A 19,544-nucleotide genomic window follows, 5' to 3' on the forward strand; every position below is an offset into this window, starting at 1 on the left:
TGCTATCAACCTTGGGCTGACCAGGGTTGGCATGCCGGGCCTTTTCGTTCATAGTCGACCTGATGTCCATATATAGAAGCACCAACTTATAACAAGTCCGTCTTTCCCATCGAAGACAAAGGAGTTCCCCTCACCAACACACCCTCTCAACCCAACTCTTTGTGCCTCATATTTTACTGTGTCCAAACCTCAATCACACAATCTACTACCAACTTAAATTACCATCATGGAGCCAGAGACAGTAGCCATTTCCTTTGAGAAAGATGCTTGCAAGACAAAGGACAATGCTCCCAAAGGCAAGACTCGAAGTAGTTCTCTTTTAACAATCAGCTCGGGCTTCACCTTTCTTGCTGCCCTTCCTGGAGGATCAAGCTCCTCGTCGTCTTTCAGATCATCATCTTTTCGATAAATACCCAACATCAACTCTTGTCTTATTCGATCTGTCCTTCGTTTGCACACTCTTTTGTTTAATTGTTCGATATCGCTTACACTCTGCTGGGTCAGCTGCTTCTTTCTACATTCCTTCTCAACGTTTTAACTCAACCCGTTTCTGTTCTTTGTTATACTACATACATGATGCGGGAGCTCAGGTCGTTTAATCCTGTACGCCGCAGTCTTGACTTTGCGCCATTTTGTTCAGACATGGAATTACCAAGTAATTTTTACGAATACCACTTCAGTCGTCTTGGCGCTGAGATCTGTACTATTGTGTTATCAGCATTCTCCCCCAAAGAGGAACATCAGGCTCCTCGAACATCCCCGTGGCTAAGAGACTATCCGGGAGAATTCATCAGATATGTTGAGCTGGTAGCTCATATGGACGCACGTGGAGGGAAATGGGAGAGACTCCTTCGTGATAGGGGTGAGAGAACGAATCTCCTTGAAGCTATCATTTTCAAGGCTCTCGACAATCGAGTCTTTTCACGGCTGCTGTTTGGCGCCAGCTCCAAGCATGATGAGACATTGCATAATTCCGATGTTGCACTCATCACTGCAGAAGGTATGTGATACAACACAAGATAGGAGCAGCGCCACTAACGTTCTTGGAGGTTTCCAACGTAGTAAACTCCGAGCCCATACCAACAGAATTTGGCTTAAAAAGAGCAGAGGGGAGCCCGACTTATTTTGGAGAGAGGTCGACAAGCTAACCACCGAAGTTTACCTTCTGCTGCTCCACGTCTACGAGTTCACGGCCAGTTTTGATGGTTATGAACCCATTTCCAGAACGGAGTTGTATCAGCTACTGCACGGCGTGATTTCATACGCAGGTTGGCTCAGCGTGGGACTTCGCATGTCATCAGCCATCGTCTCGATCAACTGGCTCATGCCTGGTGAGCTGTACGCACTGAACCAAGTGAGCACCTGTCAACCGGCGTACCAGGCTTCAAAGGAGGCAGCTCAGCAGCATGATATGCGGTTACAGGAGCAGAGACCTGAAAGAAAGCAAATGAGCTCCATGGCCAGAGTCAAAATATCCGTCATTCCAGGGATCATTCAATACCGGCCATATCCCAAGGACGCGAATGTCGAGGGTATTGATTCCTACAGAATAATGGAGCCGCATGCGGTGCATTACGAAGGGTTTCTAGAAGAACACGATGAGAACAGGGCCTTCATTAGCTTGCCAGACTATATTAAGAAGCTACGGGATAGAAATTGCGCACCACGTAACGCTGCCCTGGTCATAATGGTCACTGTGTTGATCTGTTTGTGGGTTCTTTATACCACCTCGGGACAACAAACCTGGCAGAAAGCCAGGGGATGGGTGATTCCGGAACCTGAGCCTGAACCCAAGAAACCATGGTATAGACTATGGTAGTGTATCTACCTAGTATTTGTGGCCGTAACGAGGTGGGGGTCGTCGTCTTTGTTGTTGCACTTGGATTTTGGAGTTTATAAAGGTTACATCGGAATATCACAATGCAAGACTGTTAAATTCTCTATTGGCTCTTCTCAGAGAAGGACCCCTCCTCACAACTGAACTGGAAAAGTTTTCGTGACAATCATCGTCCCATGGACATTATAGTGTTTGACGTTTTACTGCAGGGTAGTTCTGGGCGAAAGCCAACAGGTTCTAGGTGCTCATTTCGCTCCCGCATCACACCAGCGGATCACATCCGCAACAGCTGATCGGCTTCCGTAGCTCAGTTGGTTAGAGCGTCGTACTAATACTTCATTCCGAGTATCCGGTAATGCGAAGGTCTCAGGTTCAAGCCCTGGCGGGAGCAGTGTCTCTCAGTGCCCATCAGCTGATTTTTTGTGTATTTTTGCCGATTTTCCTTTACTGTTGGAATCTATATCCGTCCTGATACAGTCTTTCATGGTGTTGAGTGGGATCTGGTGTGGTGTGGGCGGAAGTCGCCGTCAGAGTAGGAGCGACCTACCGGGTGGATCTGATCTTGATGATCAGATAAGATAAGGAGAAACACGATCAAATCATTACACCATTCAGATGCAATCCCTTGCCTGTGACCCCCAAATTGTGTGATGAACCCCTCACTGTTGGTGATGGAGTCTGCATTGGTTCCTCTCATCCATCGTATGGTCCACTAGATCTGCAGAACTACGACCACCGAGAGCAGTCCTAAGTTTAGAAAGCCTTAGGATAAGTTACTCTAAAGAGCCTAAAGCTTAGGATTGCCTCGCCCTAAGCATATCCTAAGACACCCCAGATGCTGTTCAGGCTTTTGACGTAGTGAAATATCGCTTTAATCCGAGTCCATTAGGTATGCTGCAGTTGTGGCTTCGATGATATTTCTTTTCGAAATGGTACTTCGGAGATTGTGGTCCTGATCATCAAGTTGCAATGCATTAGGTAGTGTTTCGGGCCTCATTCTGCACACTTGTTCCCGAGTCTAAGGTAGGTATGGGACGTTACTTGGATATCTGACTCGTGTCGAATTGGCACCCGGCTAAAGCATGCAGACAATCGAGGATCTCTTTCGATAGAACACCTCTAGTGAAAGACCGCAATTGACCTCGTTCCTTCAAATACACGACACGTCGCACCTAGACAGGCTGGGTGAGCTTTTCTGTACTAGAACTGCCGCCCGCCATCTCAGTCTTTCCACTGGAAGAACTTCGCCTTAGGCCCTTCAAGTTTCGTCCACGTTTCTGTTACAGACGATCCTCTGTCGTCTGGACGATGATTTCTGATTGGGAATAATATTGATTTTACGACGAACTCAATTGATGTCAAGTAAGTGGGAGCAATTGATCAGCTCTCATCACATCCATCAGCCAGCAACTAAAATTGTCACCCATACTATTAAGGTTACACCTCGGCTTTGCAAAGGTTCAGCACAGTATGCTCATTTTCCTAGGTACCGATGTGGACTCCATTGCAAGCTGATATGAACACGGAAGTGAGTGTATCAGGCAGAGCAAAGTTCCCAACCACCAACTGGGCTAGGGTGCTTAAGCTCACGATGAAACATGGAAACCAAGAGATTGAAGAATACGAGAAGTCCACGAGGGACCCTGCAGGGACAATAGAGAGTCTATCAATCACTCGTAACGGGTAACGACATGCAGTAACTGCCGTGAGACTTTGATCGAGGGAGGCTGGGCAACGTGTATCCGTAAGCCCAAGGCTTTGTGTAGCCTCCCAGCGGCCGATATTGAGTTTACGACATTAATTGCCAAGCAACTAGATCGGTCATTGTCTGACAGTTGTAGATTGGATCCAGATCGAAGGTTTCCAGCGTATTTCCTCAGTTATGACCACCTGCTCTGTACTATGTTTGATTCTGAGGACTTCTCTTAGCATTTTCTCCCAGTTTAGTTGAAGATGAGACAAAGTTTATTCGGGCCATCCCGCCCTTAGGTTCCGCGCGCCAACGGCCTGAAGTACATACCAATGTTCGGGAGCAGCCGTTTTAGCTGTATGACTTCATCAACTTGACAAGTGAAGTCAATTGAAGAAAGAGTGTTTTATTTTGACTTTATTGACCACCACCAAACGTGCAACCGTCAACGATACCAATTGCTCTCGGAAACCCAATTATCCCGTTCTCACATTCTCAATGGCTATCTTGTCCGGGCCCGTCCCGTGTCTCCGATGCCAGCCACCCGCTTTTTTGGGTCTTCGGAAGAGCTCCAAGGGTGAGACACGGTGACACCCCGCCCCCAGCCATCCCCAGCCTCGACCTGACGAGGAAGACGAGATATATCAAGTTTTGGATCCTTGCTAGTAGCTTCAGCTACCCATTTACGGATTTTCTGATGTGACTATGCTCGGCGCAAAGTGTGTTCTGGGGAGATATCAACGCCCAAACTTACCTCAACAAGACCAACGATCACATTCGAGGCTGGGAAACATGATGAGCATGGGGAAGCTTCCAGGGTATAGACAGCTCTTGGATGGATTTAGATAGCTCCAGGGACGTGTGATCCCTGCACCGCCGCGGCATCTTGGGCTCCAAGGTAGAGAGCAGAACAGGGCAGTTCCCGGCTCTGCTATCGTCCGTATCGACCCAGGAAAGCCTCGAATTCTCATCTCTCTTTCCTCCTCAGCCATCTTAACTTTTTCTCTTGGTCCCTGCAGACTGCAGGAAAATTCTTTTTTTTGCTTTCCCTCAGCTAAACAACACCAATTCTGCAAAGCATTGTCTAGTCCGGCAGCTCGCATGAGCCCTAGACTAGACTCAGCGCCCCGCTACAGCTCCATTTACGCGGGCCTTCCACTGAATTGCTAGCGCCTGAACAGCCCAAAAATCAAAGCTTCGCTACGTTCGCTTCAGCCTCTCATCTTTTACCCGCCTCCCGCTCCAACGTACAGTAACGCGCGATTCAACGCCTGACATCCATCTTTTCGGTCTCTTTTTTTCGCCTCTAACGCGCTTGTCCAATCACACCGCCCCGAGGATCAACTGTCAGCCTCAGATGTCGACGCCATACTGGGGCCAGTTACCTGGGCCCAAGGTCGCCCAGACTGGCCATGCGGGCCATACCCGCCGCAGGTCTGAGTCGGACGACTACGCCTATAATGCTGACCGTAGATCTTCGCTCGACGCTGCCCCAGTTCGCAGATCGAATCGTGGTTCTTTACAAACTCAGGTCACCGAGGCTCCTACTGAATCTACCTTTAGTCCCTATGATTCTCCAACCACTTCTAATTTCGCCCCCCAAGGTCTAGCTCCAAGACCATCTTCTTACAGACGAGACGTACCTGCTGCTGAGGCTTCTAGACTACCCCAACAGAGCCGACAGCGAGAAGAGTACGACAACGACGAGCCAGTGTCGCCTCCTCCGCCTGCTCCAGAAGTTCCTCGCGGTCCTCCTGTGAGCTATCGCCATCCATACGGTAACGGCGGTCTTCCTTACACCTACACCGCCTTAGACACAGCCGCACCTCGCGATCCTAACCAACAAGACGGCGATATGGAAGACGATCAATACCAAAGGTCTTCTGAGAGGACCGGTGGTCAGAGACCTGACCAAGGCCAAGAAGATTTCTCAAGACGAGGCTCAGGCGCCAGCGCATTCGATCCATTGTCGAGGAGACAAACAACAGGCGGGTCCTCAGACCGTCGCAAAGCGTTCGCAAACGACCGATCACCCCTCCAAAGGCTTGAGCTGACGCTCGATAGCATGACCAAGGAGGAAAAACGCGCCCGAGTTGAAGCCGCTGAACGACGCGCAAGAGAACGACAGGCATTGAAAGCTGGAAAGCAGCCTGCAGGCCAGCAAGTGCGGTCTCATGAACGGAAACCCTCCATCACCCATGGTGAGAGACGTCCGTCGGGCAATACAGCTTTCTTTTCCGGTGCGCAACCTTCAGCGCAAAGAGATGTGCCCCGAGACGTTTCCCGGGATGTGTCACGAGAATACCCCAGAGATACCCAGAGAGACGCACCTCGCGATGTCCCACAAGACACCTACCGAGATATCCCACAGAATGCGCAAAACGATGCACCAACGGATGTTTATCAAGAATTGCCCCCACAAGTTACGGTGAAGAGAGGAGGCTCACATCGTCGCCGCGTGTCAGTAGCGCATCCCCAAGAAGCAGAGAAGTACTACGCCTCAGGCGCAATGATGGAACCAGACGATATGGAGCCTATGCCTCGGCGCATGGATCCTCAATCTGCCATTCCCAGACATGTTGAGCCATCATCTGGCATCCCTCAGCGCAACTTGAGCTTCCGTGAGAGAGCAGCTCGAGATAACGTACAGCTTCCTGAACAGACTATGACGAGGGAAACTGCTCAGCCAGCATCTCAGACTGGGGGATTCTCCTTGACGAGAAGTGGCAGCAACAAGCTCAAGAAGCCCCCGCCAGTCGACTATCAGTATGCTCCTCGCCGTGTGGTATCGGAGAGGCGTCCTGCACCTATGGCTTCGGCGATGAAACCCCGGCAACAACAGTTTGATGACGATGACTACTACTATGATGATCAAGATGACCTACTTCCTCCTCGACAGAATACCCAACAAAACACTCAACAAAACACTCAACAAAACACTCAACAAAACACTCGGCAGATTACCCAAGAACTTAATGATCGCTTTACCCGCGATAAAGAGCTACCCCCGGACCCTCCACTAACAGACGATGCACGAAGACCATCAGTCGACTTTGTTCCTGGGCGTCAACAAATACCTATGCCTGGTGATAACCAGGGTATTAGGAGGCGTGTTACTGAGCCTGTCCCTAGGGTTCAGTATGCTGACGAGGATGAATTCATTCCTCCTCCTCCTACTCGTGGTAAATCCATTGGCACTAGACTCCTTGGTAGAAAGGAAGCCGATGATGGATCTCGTGCTCAGAACCAGGCCGCTGTTCGCAGAAAGGCTGAGAGAGCAGATAGCTTTTCTTCTGCTAGTTCTGACTCTCATCATATTTCAAACATGGTCTTCAAGCGCCCGGAGGATATGGTTCCTGGTGATGGCCTGTATCAACCACCTCAATGGCTTGACGAGTGGAAGAAGGGAACCGTCGGCAGCTTATCCGGAAACTTCTTGGATCTCCAGGATGGTCACTTTCCTGAACCAGACACACACCAGGCTTGGTGGGAGCAAGATAAGAGCAAGGGCTACGCGGCACGACCACGAAAGGCTGAGGCCTTTGATGGCGAATACAATGAGCAGTGTAAGTTAAGTGTTATTTTATCGTCGATCCGAGATCAACTGACACGACTCTTTAGCCCCTACTCGCTTTAAGCCTGCACTCTTCATGAAATGTGGCCCGCTGTTGAGATACTGCGGGATCAAGCGCGAGAAGGTCCCCAGCAGAACAGATAGAACTGGTGCTCTGGTGGAACGAGAGATGTGGCGTGGCAGCATCATGATTGTCACTCAAGATTCTGACTCTTCATATGATATTGCACCCACACTTCGCCTTTTCGTCCAAGGCCTTGAGCTGCTGCCTCCCCCTCCTCATCGTGTCAAGGGTGACTTGTCGCCTGAGTACGTTGATCCTATCGCGGGTCACCCCAAGGTGGGACGTAGAGGAGAAACCCTTTACGTGCGCCCTGTGGATCATATAGATGAGGCCAAGGATCTCTCGCGTGACGAGACTGATGCTGGGCTGTTCGAGCAGACTCGCAGCGCTCTTCATCAATCAGGCCCTGACGGCCCAACTGATCTGCCTGGATCTTTTGCCAGCCGTCGAAAGCGTGTCGGCATCGATGGTGAGAAGGTCCAGAAGTACAAAGATGTGAGAGGCTCCAGGCTTCACACTGAGCGTGGATGCACTTTCTGGCGCTTCAACATTGAAGTAGAGCTCCGTGAGAAGCAGCAGCGCATTGCGTATCGCATCAACCGCGGACCGGCCACAGGCTTCTGGGTCCCTGCTCAAGGCGACACTATGAACATGATGTTCCATAGCTGCAACGGTTTCAGCATGAGCGTCAAGCCTGATGAGCTCAGTGGCCCTGATCCCATGTGGCGCGATGTGTTGAACAACCACCAAACACGACCTTTCCATCTCATGATTGGTGGCGGTGACCAAATCTACAACGATTGTGTGTCGGAAGAATGCAGCCTTTTCAAGGAGTGGCTTCGGATGCGCAACCCTGTCCATAAGCACACTGCTGCTCTGACTCCTGAGATGCAAGATGAGCTGGAGACCTTTTACCTAGAGAGGTACTGCATGTGGTTCTCACAAGGTCTGTTTGGCCTTGCTAACTCCCAGATTCCCATGGTCAATATGTGGGATGACCATGACATCTTTGACGGATATGGATCGTATCCTCATCATGACATGAAGTCGCCTGTTTTCAGTGGCCTGGGTGCAATTGCGTACAAGTACTATATGCTGTTCCAGCACCAGTCCATTGCCACTGAGACAGAGACTACCGAGTCAAGCTGGATTCTTGGCTCAGAGCCTGGTCCATACATTGGAGAAGTTGGCCGCAGTCTGTTCATGTCTGTTGGTTCCAGAGTTGGACTTCTTGCAGTCGACTGCCGTACTGAGAGGACAGAGCATGATGTTGTTTCTGACAAGACATGGGAGAAGATCATGAACCGACTGTACGCGGAGGTCCGCCGCGGACAGGTCGAACATCTTCTGGTGCTCCTGGGTATTCCTATTGCGTACCCCAGGTTGGTCTGGTTGGAGAATATGTGAGTGACTTGCTGAGTGATTTCCAAAAACTCAATACTGACGTGATAATAGCTTGACATCCAGACTGATGGATCCTGTCAAGGCACTCGGCAGGACCGGTGTCTTTGGTAAGGCTCTCAACAATATTGATGGCGGTGTTGAGGTCTTGGATGATCTGAACGACCACTGGACTGCTAAGAATCACAAACAGGAGCGAGCCGTCGTGGTTGAAGACTTGCAGGATCTGGCTATTGACAAGTCTTTGCGAGTCACTATCCTCAGTGGTGACGTCCATCTTGCGGCTGTTGGACAGTTCTACTCCAACCCCAAGTTGGGACTTGCCAAACACAAGGACCCGCGATACATGCCCAACATCATCTCATCAGCCATTGCCAACACACCACCTCCTGATCTGATGGCTGATGTGCTGAACAAGAGAAACAAGGTGCACCACTTCGACAAGCAGACTGACGAGGACATGATTCCCCTCTTTCAGCAAGGAGTTGATGGCAAGCCGCGAAACAACAAGCATCTTCTTCCGCACCGAAATTGGTGTGCGATTCGCGAGTGGCAACCTGGAACCACGCCTCCACCAACACCTCCTGGATCTTCTGATGGAAGAAGCCCAAGCCCTCCCCCTAAGCCTCAAGGCGGTGGCCTTCTCCGAAGATTGTCCCTTTCTAGAAGCAAGTCGACATCTTCGGACAATCGCCCCGACCTAAGCAGAGACACCGTTCGTGGCCCTCGACCTCCTGTCACCAGAGGAGGAGGTGGCGGTCTATTCCGCAGCCTGTCGCGACGAAATTCGGCAGATGGGGGTCGGCCTCCCCCGGCCAAGCTTCAGCGATCCATGTCTGTTGACCAGGCTCCCGATGCCAAGAAGGCCGGATTCTTCAGCTTCATTCGACGACCTAGTCAGCGTCGCGCTGCTGATGATGACGGTGGCATCAACGGTACCTGGGGAGACGAAGACCAATATGATGATGAGGAGTACTGGGATGAGCCCCAATCTCCTCGACGAGGAGGCGCTCGTCCTTTGGGTATTCGAGGTGGAGCTGCCTACGACGAATATACTGAAGGCGACGACTCCTACTTTATGTCCCAGCCTCGTAGATCCCAAACCGTGGGATCGCGAGCCATGTCACACTCGCGTGAGGCTGTGGGCTACATACCTCCTGCGCCTCGTCCTGGAAACTTTTACAGGACACCTACGGGTCTTTCAACCAAGCAGAAGAAGCAGGCAGACAAGTATGCCGTTGATCTAGAGGGTGGACTCGACATCACCCTGAACGTCGAGATCAATCCCAAGGACCCCACGGGTATCACCAAGCCTTACAGGCTGCTCGTACCGAAGCTGTTCTATGACTACGACGCTGATAATGAGGCACAGAACGTGCCAGAACCGGAGTCGGGCGCAGCTCATGCTGCAGGTGCTGAGCCTGCGGAGCCGAGTGGGTTTAAGAGACTGCTCAGCTTCCGCAGCAAGAAGCCCAAGAATCGAGCTCCTCCGGAGGATGACGATTATAGTGAAGACGACGATGACGACATTGATGTTTACCGCGTGAGATAGGTCTGATATGGACTATCTGTGTGTTTAATATTTCAGCATATGGTTCTGTATCTTGACATAGCCTCTTTATATGCTCTCGGCATTCGGACGGAGTTTTTTTTTTTTTTTGGGATATGTGTTACTATGGGAAAATTAGCAGTGTAGATACAGCCATATAAAAGGCGTGTATATTTTGATTCAAGCTATAAATGAAAAACGAGCGTTGATCTATTTCTAATCTTCTCTTCCTTTTGTTACCTGATGCTTTCATTCAATCCATCGACCGATAGTCCGGGCCGACTTGAGTCTTGCCCCTGAGACAGTTAAAGGGACACTTGCAGTTCATCAGCCGCTAAAACCCCTGAATAGCGGGGATCCGAGCGCTAAGCAAGCCCCAACCAGGCCCCGGAATTTCCTCATGCAGACCGGAAGAAAGAAAGTTGGCGAATCATGTCGAGGCACGCATGAGGAAGGTCGAGCTACGTGCTAACCTATTTGTCCTTATGAGGAGACCAACTTCAACACGCGATCTTTCTTTCTAGACTCTTGAACTATTCACTCCTTTCACAATTTGTACGACATTGGACACGAAAAGACGGTGAATTGCTGCGACACGGCACCGAAATTAGAAAGAGCACGAAAACGAGACGTTAAATTGTTTGACTGAAACATCGACATTCGCATCAAGGGGCCTCCTTGTTCCCTGAAGCGTCGATCAACAAAGGCTACTCCGTACTTCGACGACAAATTCCCCATTGTGAACGAACCACGATACGACGACACTTTTTGCGTGGAGAGCCTAACTGCGAGGCTTTGGATCGTGGGAGCAAGGGCATGGCGCCATCATGTCGCGCCAATACCAGTATCACACCAACTGCAAGGTCCCGAGGAACATCCAGTCAATAGGCCATGTTCTATCGGTCAACGCACAGCAGACGGCGCATCAGCTGAGGCTGTGGGCTATTGGGCCGGGAAAGCGTCTAGCTGCGTCGATGGGTGAGCGAATTGCGCGGAGATTACGGCGGAATCTTACTTCAAGACGGTTGTTGAGCTTTCCACATCTGGTGGTATTGTTCTGGATGGTAGTGTTGTTATATGGCGAGCGATGGGTGTTTAACAGCAAGGTTGCGAGCTGCGATTGGGATCATTGGGAGAAATGGGTATGTTTGGCTTCTCTCAGTGCAGGATGCGACTTGGAAGAGACATGACTGACGATGTGTAGCCGAAAGATGCGAAACCTCACCACCTCGTCTTCGTCGCCGACCCCCAAATAATCGATCCTCATTCCTACCCAGGTCGTCCCTGGCCTATCAACCCTCTCACAGTTCTCATTACCGACAACTACCTACGACGAGGCTACCGAGCCATGCAGCGACGATTACATCCCGACAGTCTGTTCTTTCTCGGCGATCTTTTCGACGGTGGCCGGGAGTGGAAGACCCGCGAGGGCAAGTTCGTCGATCCGAAATGGGGACGTGGCCGGTCAAAGGAGGAGAAGGAGTTGGTTCAGACGTGGCACGACAAGTACGGCGAAGATTTCTGGCTACACGAGTATGAGAGATTTGGGGATATCTTCTTCGAGCACTACAATGACGGTGGAGAAGCACCCGGGGCTTGGCAGCGCGGGCGGAAGCTGGTGACGAGTTTACCGGGAAACCATGACTTGGGTTTTGGTGCGCAAGTCCAGGTTTCAGTGCGGGATCGATTCAGCGCATTCTTTGGGGATGTGAATCGTGTTGATGTCGTTGGAAACCACACGATTGTGTCTGTTGATTCGGTCTCTTTGAGCGCGGATACTTCAGAGTGGAAGAACCAGCATGATCTGCAACCTATCTATGGCCCCGTCAATGAGTTTTTGGATGGCGTCAAGACACTGAAGAGAAAAGCAGCTGAGGAAGAGTTGCGCCATTATTACGATCTCCAGGGAGGTCTGCGATATCCTCACCATGTCGAGGAGCTGGAAAGGTCCAAGCCAACATGGGGGAACAACCCTGAAGCAGAAAAGGCTGACGGACCCGACTTTCCTACGATTCTCCTGACTCACGTTCCGCTCTATCGAGCCCCTGGAACACCTTGCGGACCTCAGCGAGAACATTGGCCACCTGCCAAACCTCCCAAGGGGCAGAAAGAGCCAGTATTCCCTGATCATCGAAACGCTCTCAGCGTCGTTGGTGGATATCAGTACCAGAACGTGCTCAACGAAGAGGACTCAGTCAAGCTGGTTAAAAAGGTGGGCAACATCAAGCATGTATTCTCAGGCGATGATCACGACTACTGCGAGGTTGTGCATTCTGATGCGAAGGAGAATGTTCGGGAAATTACCGTCAAGAGTATGAGCATGGCCATGGGTGTTCCTACACCGGGTTTCCTCATGGCGAGCATGTACAACCCTGTTGATGCACAGGGCAAGCCACTGCCTGGAGCACCAGAGCAGACGATCCAGACTCATCTGTGTCTTTTGCCGAACCAGATCCATACATATATGGAGTATATCGTCTTCATCGTCGCAACGCTTGTGCTTCTCGTCGTTCGCGCTGCACTTGTACCTGCGTTCTCACTCGCACCTTTCGCTCTCGAGCCCGAGAAGTCATCGCCTTCAGCTGCCCTGCCTATGTATAAGGACAAGATGGACCCCCCTGAGGCATCCTCATACCGCAACACCACATCTTCAGGTACTTCAGCGCATCACTTACCCTCACGTCTATCAGCCGCAGCCCCCCGTAATGGACGAAGCGCGTCCCCTGTTCAGACCTCAGGTCGATGGCAGGCTCGACGTGGAGGCCGTAGCGATAAGCGCTGGGGCTGGGGGTCTGCAGGCGGACCACGAATCCATCTCGACGATAATCTCTTTAGCACAAGCGTTCAGGATCAGCGTATCGGTGGTAAGAAGGCTCTTGGCGTTATCGGTCGAGAACTATGGACAACGACATGGCGTGTTGCTTGGATGACAGTCTCATTTTTCGCATATCTTGCATGGAGAGGATAATCAAACGCCCATTGGGAGGAGTATTGGTTTTGGCCAGAACAGCTTCAAGCGCTCTGTATATAATAATTCACATTGGGTTAGGAGAACATATTGATGTTCTTGGAAAACAGGCTTTGCTTAATAGCCGATATAGCGCTCTCGCAGAGCTGTTTTGTATGTATAAACAAGACGATAAAAGTAATAGGAATGAACAGATATTTTTCATCATACAAAACGGTCAACTAAGAACCATGAGCCGCTTTATCAAACCCAGACCCAAACCCATCATAGGCATAACTCGTAAAACCAGTCCTTCCTCTCATCTCCTCCTCGAAACACCGATTCTCTCCTCCCTGACCCTCCTGACATCATCATCCCTCTCCCTCTCCTGCAGCGCCTGATGGACGCCCTCCATATCAGCCTGACTCTGCTGAGCAGCCGCCACAGCAGCGGCTCTTCGTGCTTGCTGTGCTGCGACGAGGGCTTCACGCGCACGACGGTCCTCGTAAGAAGCGACGTCCTCTGAAGTAATGTGTAGAGTTGTTGCAGGTCGTCTGAGCATTGTGATTTCTTTGTGGTTGGCGGTGGAAGAGTTGTTTCTGGCTTTGAAAAGCTACTGATGAAAACAAAGGGCTTTGGTTGTTATGATGACTTTGTTAGGGTGACGTGAAAATAAAGGGAGACGTCTTTGTATAGGTTTTTGTTTGGGAGACGGAAGGATAAGGATGTGGAAGAAATAGAAAAAGAACAGGGAACGTCTTTTGTTGCCTTTGTTCTGACACTTGAGTTGATGAGATGCTTTTGTAAGGGTCGCATGAGACCAGAGAAAAGTAAACACTGTGAGTTAGCTGAGAGTCTGGGGAATTGATTGGCTACCACAGCCACAGGCACTCACTCGTCGCTGTAATCTTACCCACCGTAAACACTAACTTTGATGATACAATCTTCACGCTATGACATCAAATATCAAATATCAACCATCAAACGTCAACTCTTTTATATCATCTATATAACGTGATACTTCGTATCGATATGTTGATCATCTATTATAAATGCTCTCAGCGCCTTCAATGCTTTGGTATATGGTAAAAGTGTCAAAATGAAATCTCATGCATGGGATGGATACATCAGCATCCCAGCCAAATGAACCGCGAATAACAAAGGAAAAAACAAAAATCACCCTCACGGTGATACACTAAACCCAGATGCATACACATTTTCCGCCTCCCACTTCAGGAAATCAGGCAGGTCATGGTCTAGGTTGTAACCCATCGGTACCGTATCCGGAATATCGGCTTCGCCAGCGCCCATATGAACCACGAGAGGCATCATTGGGCTCGGTGGTAGGCTGTCTTCCGAGCTGTGTGACGAAGGGCGTTTCGGTCGTCCTTCGCCAACCCATCGTTTTAGCCCTGTGCTGTTATAGAACTTAGCTTTGTTGAGAGTCTGGCCGGGCCCCGAGGCGTTCCAGAACCCGGAGGGGAACTCTGCACCCACCGGGATCGGCAGGTCAACTTCAGTGTCGATGGTTGAAGGCGTCGACGAGAGAGTGCTGTAAGCCGAAGACCTCATTGAAGGCGTATGCTCTGACACAGAAACAGCCACGGGTTCTGGTTCTGGCTCAGGCACGTCTCCGGGTATCAGCACCCCGTATGTCTCAAAGCCAAACGTATCGAACCACGATGTGATTTCTTCCACCTGCTTTGTGTCCTCCTCGCTCGACATGTCTTCGAGGAAATCCCCGGCTCCTCCCAAGATCGCCATCTGGAATGCTGTCCAGTCTAATGTGTCGTCCATGGTCTTGACTCCTTTGCCAACCTCGGCCTTGGCTAGGGTGATAGGTCCATGACGGAAAGATGGTTTTGTGAGAGTATAGGGTGTACTCTTGAGGTAGAAGAACTCATCGTTCTCTTCCATCTTCATATTAGTGATTTCGGTGGTCGGCAGGCTAGCTGGGCGCTCAATGCTTGCCTCGTCTTTCGCTGTCGCCGCCCCCATGGCTTCGGGGATCGATGGTAGCTGTGAAATCTCTGCACCGGATCGTGCAGGATTCTTGACCGGCAATTGGGGTGAGATCTCTGGCGATGCGTCACTTTTATCTTTGTTACTCCCAACTGACTCATCATCATCCTCCCCTGAGGCCCGTTTCGAAACGTCTCGGGAAACAAGATCCAGATCAGGAGTCCGGCCTGTGGCAGGAGGCGTTACTACCACCGGAAATGCCGGATTCTCCACAACCTGTCTCGCTCTGATTCGAGATGCTAATTCGTCAAGATGGAATGGCTCAATGTCTGTCTCGGAGTTATCTGATGCTGCACTGCGAACGGAGTCGATAGAATATCGTTCTCTAGTGGTAGCGCGCTCGTCGTCCAATTGTTGTGCAGCCTCTCGTTTCTTGCGCAGTGCTTCAATACGATCCGGTGTTAGCATCTCATCAGCTTCGATGCGTCTGAAACGCTGGCCTGTGAGAATGTCTGTCACATTCTCCGACAGAGTCCATCTTGGCGTGCGGATCGCCGCTTTTGAAAATGGGGTCCCTACAAGACTATGCTTCTTTCTCTGAGGTTTCTTCACCACCGAAGTCCTTCTATCCGGTGATGATCTTTGAGATGAAGTAGAGGGCGAATCCTCCCTTCTCCATCTCGAATGTTTTTGAAAGCCCGTGGGCAGCGGCATGGATTTGGAGTGTTTGTGAAAGGTTGGAATTCCTGGTGGTGAGGGTGGTGAAGGTAAAACGGATAGCTGTGATGCACGTTGGGTTTCTCTAAGTGCAGATCCAAGAGCTTTGAATGCCTCATCAGTCTCACGAAATAGACGGTCAACGCTGTCTGATGACGAGCCAAGGCTTTGACCGTCGTACATGGGTTGGGCAGGCTGCCAGGTGGTTGGCCCGGCCTCGTAACCATCAGCGCCATGGTCCGACAAAGAAAGAATCGACGCCTCTGGTGAGGTTCTTTCTAGGTGTGTGCTATTGTCGTTTACATGGACAGGGCCGAGAGGACCATTCCTAGACTGAGGGGGGCGCAGGTACCGAGATGATTGGGAGGAATGGGAGTGATGGTAGGAATGTGGGTGGGCTTGTCCGTGCTCACTTGGACAAAGAACAGGTGCAGGCCATCTGTTGGTGGGATCATTGCCTGTGAGAGCCTCAAGAGCAGCATTTCGCCCCTCACAGCGTGAAGAGCTGACAGACGGTGCTCGTAAACGTGGAGTTGGTAGAGGAGGAACTGCGTTCGCAATACGGTGTACGTCAGGTATTCTTTGAATAGTAACAGGCGTTGCACCTTTCCTTGGAACTGGAAGACGTGACTTGGCCTTGTTGGTCTTTCTTTGTGAAGACTTGGCGCAACAAGAACTCAAGTCCTCGCATGAATCAGTGAGATCTTCATGGCGATCGCGACCACGATCCCGATCTCTGATATTGTGTTGTGACCGTTGAGGAGTTATAAGTCGCCGTATCAAGCCAGGCATCTTGGCTTGCCCGACAAAGGCAGATGATGGAACGAAGAGAATCCAAAAACAAAACAAAACAAAAAACGGCTTCACATAGTCCTGAAGCAAAGGAAGAAGAAGAATGAAAGAAGTGCGTTGAAAAGAGAGTTTGTCGAGCAAATGCTGGTAAGTATATGCTCTAGATGAGTGGATGCGATCTCGTTCAGTGTCGCCGGATTCGAGGCTGCTTTAGATGGGTCTAAAGTTCAACGGACCCGAATGCGGAAACCAGATGCGATTTTGGCCTGCAAGCAATTCAACTGCCCAGATGTCGCAGGATTCATCAGTAGATATATACCTCAGGACGCATACGGTGCGATGCACTCAGAGAATGGACTCTTGGTGAACTCGTGTGATCCTTCCTCTGTCTGTAAGCCTATCCTCAATCATGGTGTTGTGGAGCAACAATGGCCCCCAGATGCATGCAAGCAAAGTCCTACCAATACAGGCAATCTGTATATGGTCTACTTCCGTGCTAATTGGCTGTTGGTTGATCGTGGCTGATGCTATTCAGGGCTGTTCGTTCAGGCCTGCGAGAAGCAGGAAACAAGATGTCTTGCTTCGAATGTCGAGACCCGGTCATCGTATCCAGCTTGTGCAACAACTCCCAACCACCCACTAATCGTCAGTGGTTCGTTCGAGTTCCGGATATCGAATAACCGGGCCCAAGGAAAGGGCCCGTACAACACATCAAAGTCGCTACCCGTCTGGATAAAGCATCTTGACGTCGGAGACAAGTTGTGAGCCCACGACGTCCTGTAACATCACAGCAGTGGGTATCAGGCGGAGCGGGATGATGCAGTAGTAGAAACGATCCTCCTGTCAGCCTGCGTATGCACTGTAACGCTTGGAATTCGGGAGCCTGCAGTGCTAACCTGAAGAGAGAGCCCTGATGTCGGCGGTAACTCGAAATGCCTTAGGAGCTTGTATCGAGTCGAATGATTGTCTTGGCAATGGACGGCTGATCTACCGGGCCCTGATGCTGATCTTAAGGTGGAGAACGGGAAAGGAAAGTTTCCCGCGTGCATTGACAGGCTACGGGCGAACGATTAGCGATGGGTACCTATCGCTAGTAGATCCGATAGTTTATTGTGTCTTCATTCCAATTCCGAGCGGTGAACCACCGACGGCTGCTTGCATTGGGAGAGTCATGGCATCGTATCAGGATGATTTGACTGCGTCAAGACAGCGGTGAAGATTAATTGACAAGAGCTTGAGGTCACAATGAGAGAAGAATTGATAGACAGTCGAAGCGTGGCGCAGTTGAAGTGATGTTGTATTTGGTGGGTTCTTCTTCCGCGGGAGGAATCGATCCTGCCCGTGAAGGATGGATAATAACCTTGTTCGTTCCTGGCGCACCTGCCTTTCTCGGACACGGCAGTTAAAAATCGCTTTCTGAGCCTCAATGATGCAGAACATTCCATGGGGGCCAATAGAAGAAGCTCATTAAAACAAGAAATACTCTATATTTGGATCCTTGATGCACATGCAATATATTTATGTTCCTGGTCTTTTGTTAACAATTTTCGGAGTTGCCCAGCGCTGGAAGCATTAGAAGACCATAGCCCCCAACAACACCAAGGTCAATCCCTGGGACAGTATCCGTTTATATTCTTCAACGGAACTCAGCTGAGTCTAATTTAATATGATCCATGTTGCGGTATATTCGTTTCCGTCCTCTCAACATCATGGTCAAGGCATATCCCAGGATGCTATTCCTCGCGGCTGGCACGAGCTCTCTGGGGAGTCGGCCACCCACCGATAGGAACACAGTCAAGTAATTCTCTCATACTCGTGCTGTTCCGAGCAAATCAGACATTGATGCAGGTGAGCCTCGACCACATGAAACAGAACTGGGCCCATCTTCTTGCCGGGGTTTCCATGCAATTGTCAAGACTGCCATCGCAAGAAGCTAAAGGCCAGGCCTCAGGGAGCAAGAAAACACCAGACCTTAATATAGGGTATCAAAATAAACTCAGTAAAAGATATCCTAAAATTAGTCAAGGTATCCTAAATTCATGCCACTTTACCTAAGTCTTTTTGACATTTTGGATTAACGTCTTGAGTTTTCTTTCCTCCTCGAGCCATCACAAGAAGCTACAGGCTAGGATTCAAAATTGCTGGACCCCAATCTATTCTCATGGACTTCCTACGGGTTGAGTTGTAACATCAGGAACAATGTTGTAGAAATGATATTCATGTATTTAAAATAAACTAAATATAGACCAAAGCCGTGCAATTTATTCAAACTCCTTTTATGTATTCCATAACCATAATTAATTTACAGCATCAGGTCCCGATAACCCATAACAATAAACCGACCTGCAGTACTCCCATAAGATCTTGTAATTCATAAAAATGTCTCTCGTTTCTCATATATAGCTTTTGTGTTTCCGTATCGTATATTGTGCTTCTGGACGGCTAAACCGAGCAATGGCTGAATGATGGCCGGTTGTTTTCGTCCATGTGTTTATCTTCAAGGCAGCCGGTTGTATCGTTTAATCGTTCGTGGTGTAGCAATGCGCATGATCTTGGATACTTCATAGGTAGGCCTAGGTGCTCTCTTCTCATCAAGCAAAGGCTCAAAGTCATCATGCAGCTCAACACATATAGGCTTCTTTCCAAATTTCGTCTTTGCCCATGACCTCAGAGGGCCAAAGAGGCAGCCATGACATGAAATCTTTCTGTTGTTCTTGGAGGAGGTGGTGGTGTTTGTGGTGCAGGGCTTGGAGGACATGATGATTTGGATCTCTTTATACTGGCTCATGGTGAAGAAATAAAGCGTCGTTCTGCTCAGCAGGTTTGACGGGTGATGGATTGAAGATAATGATGGAGTGGAAATATGAAATGTGCTGAAGAAGCTGAACAAACGGAAATAGGTGGGATGAGGCCCCTTTTTCAGCACAGCATCGCAGACACAGAGTCTGCGATGGATGTAATGATGCCAGAGGAGGCTGGATCCATCATTCCGGCCACGATAGCTTCGACGT

The 19,544-nt window shown here is 50.0% G+C and overlaps 6 protein-coding genes and 1 non-coding gene across 7 annotated transcripts; 4 read left to right on the forward strand and 3 right to left on the reverse strand.

Moving 5' to 3' along the window:
* Window positions 1-642: 642 nt before the first annotated feature.
* Window positions 643-1,819, forward strand: FMAN_01688 (uncharacterized protein; the record flags this gene model as incomplete). The annotated part of the gene is made up of 2 exons (XM_041821778.1): window positions 643-1,000; window positions 1,050-1,819. 2 exons carry the CDS (start codon window positions 643-645, stop codon window positions 1,817-1,819), a joined length of 1,128 nt encoding a protein of 375 aa, XP_041677031.1.
* A 314-nt stretch (window positions 1,820-2,133) lies between these two features.
* Window positions 2,134-2,228, forward strand: tRNA. Its single transcript has 2 exons — window positions 2,134-2,171; window positions 2,193-2,228. It is a non-coding gene; the product is annotated as a tRNA-Ile (tRNA).
* Window positions 2,229-4,884: 2,656 nt separating this feature from the next.
* Window positions 4,885-10,118, forward strand: FMAN_01689 (uncharacterized protein; the record flags this gene model as incomplete). Its single annotated transcript, XM_041821789.1, has 4 exons — window positions 4,885-5,540; window positions 5,592-7,093; window positions 7,149-8,568; window positions 8,621-10,118. The coding sequence occupies 4 exons, from the start codon at window positions 4,885-4,887 to the stop codon at window positions 10,116-10,118; spliced, it is 5,076 nt and encodes a 1,691-aa protein (XP_041677032.1).
* Window positions 10,119-10,942: 824 nt separating this feature from the next.
* Window positions 10,943-13,083, forward strand: FMAN_01690 (putative protein FR, involved in hyphal branching; the record flags this gene model as incomplete). The annotated part of the gene is made up of 2 exons (XM_041821800.1): window positions 10,943-11,257; window positions 11,320-13,083. 2 exons carry the CDS (start codon window positions 10,943-10,945, stop codon window positions 13,081-13,083), a joined length of 2,079 nt encoding a protein of 692 aa, XP_041677033.1.
* Window positions 13,084-13,381: 298 nt separating this feature from the next.
* FMAN_01691 (uncharacterized protein) lies at window positions 13,382-13,624 on the reverse strand (the record flags this gene model as incomplete). The annotated part of the gene is made up of 1 exon (XM_041821811.1): window positions 13,382-13,624. The coding sequence occupies one exon, from the start codon at window positions 13,622-13,624 to the stop codon at window positions 13,382-13,384; it is 243 nt and encodes an 80-aa protein (XP_041677034.1).
* A 620-nt stretch (window positions 13,625-14,244) lies between these two features.
* FMAN_01692 (uncharacterized protein) lies at window positions 14,245-16,533 on the reverse strand (the record flags this gene model as incomplete). The annotated part of the gene is made up of 1 exon (XM_041821823.1): window positions 14,245-16,533. One exon carries the CDS (start codon window positions 16,531-16,533, stop codon window positions 14,245-14,247), a length of 2,289 nt encoding a protein of 762 aa, XP_041677035.1.
* A 2,497-nt stretch (window positions 16,534-19,030) lies between these two features.
* FMAN_01693 (uncharacterized protein) lies at window positions 19,031-19,321 on the reverse strand (the record flags this gene model as incomplete). Its single annotated transcript, XM_041821834.1, has 1 exon — window positions 19,031-19,321. One exon carries the CDS (start codon window positions 19,319-19,321, stop codon window positions 19,031-19,033), a length of 291 nt encoding a protein of 96 aa, XP_041677036.1.
* Window positions 19,322-19,544: the final 223 nt, after the last annotated feature.

This window comes from Fusarium mangiferae, assembly GCF_900044065.1.
Source record: "Fusarium mangiferae strain MRC7560 genome assembly, contig: FMAN_scaffold001, whole genome shotgun sequence".
Lineage (NCBI taxonomy): Eukaryota > Fungi > Ascomycota > Sordariomycetes > Hypocreales > Nectriaceae > Fusarium > Fusarium mangiferae.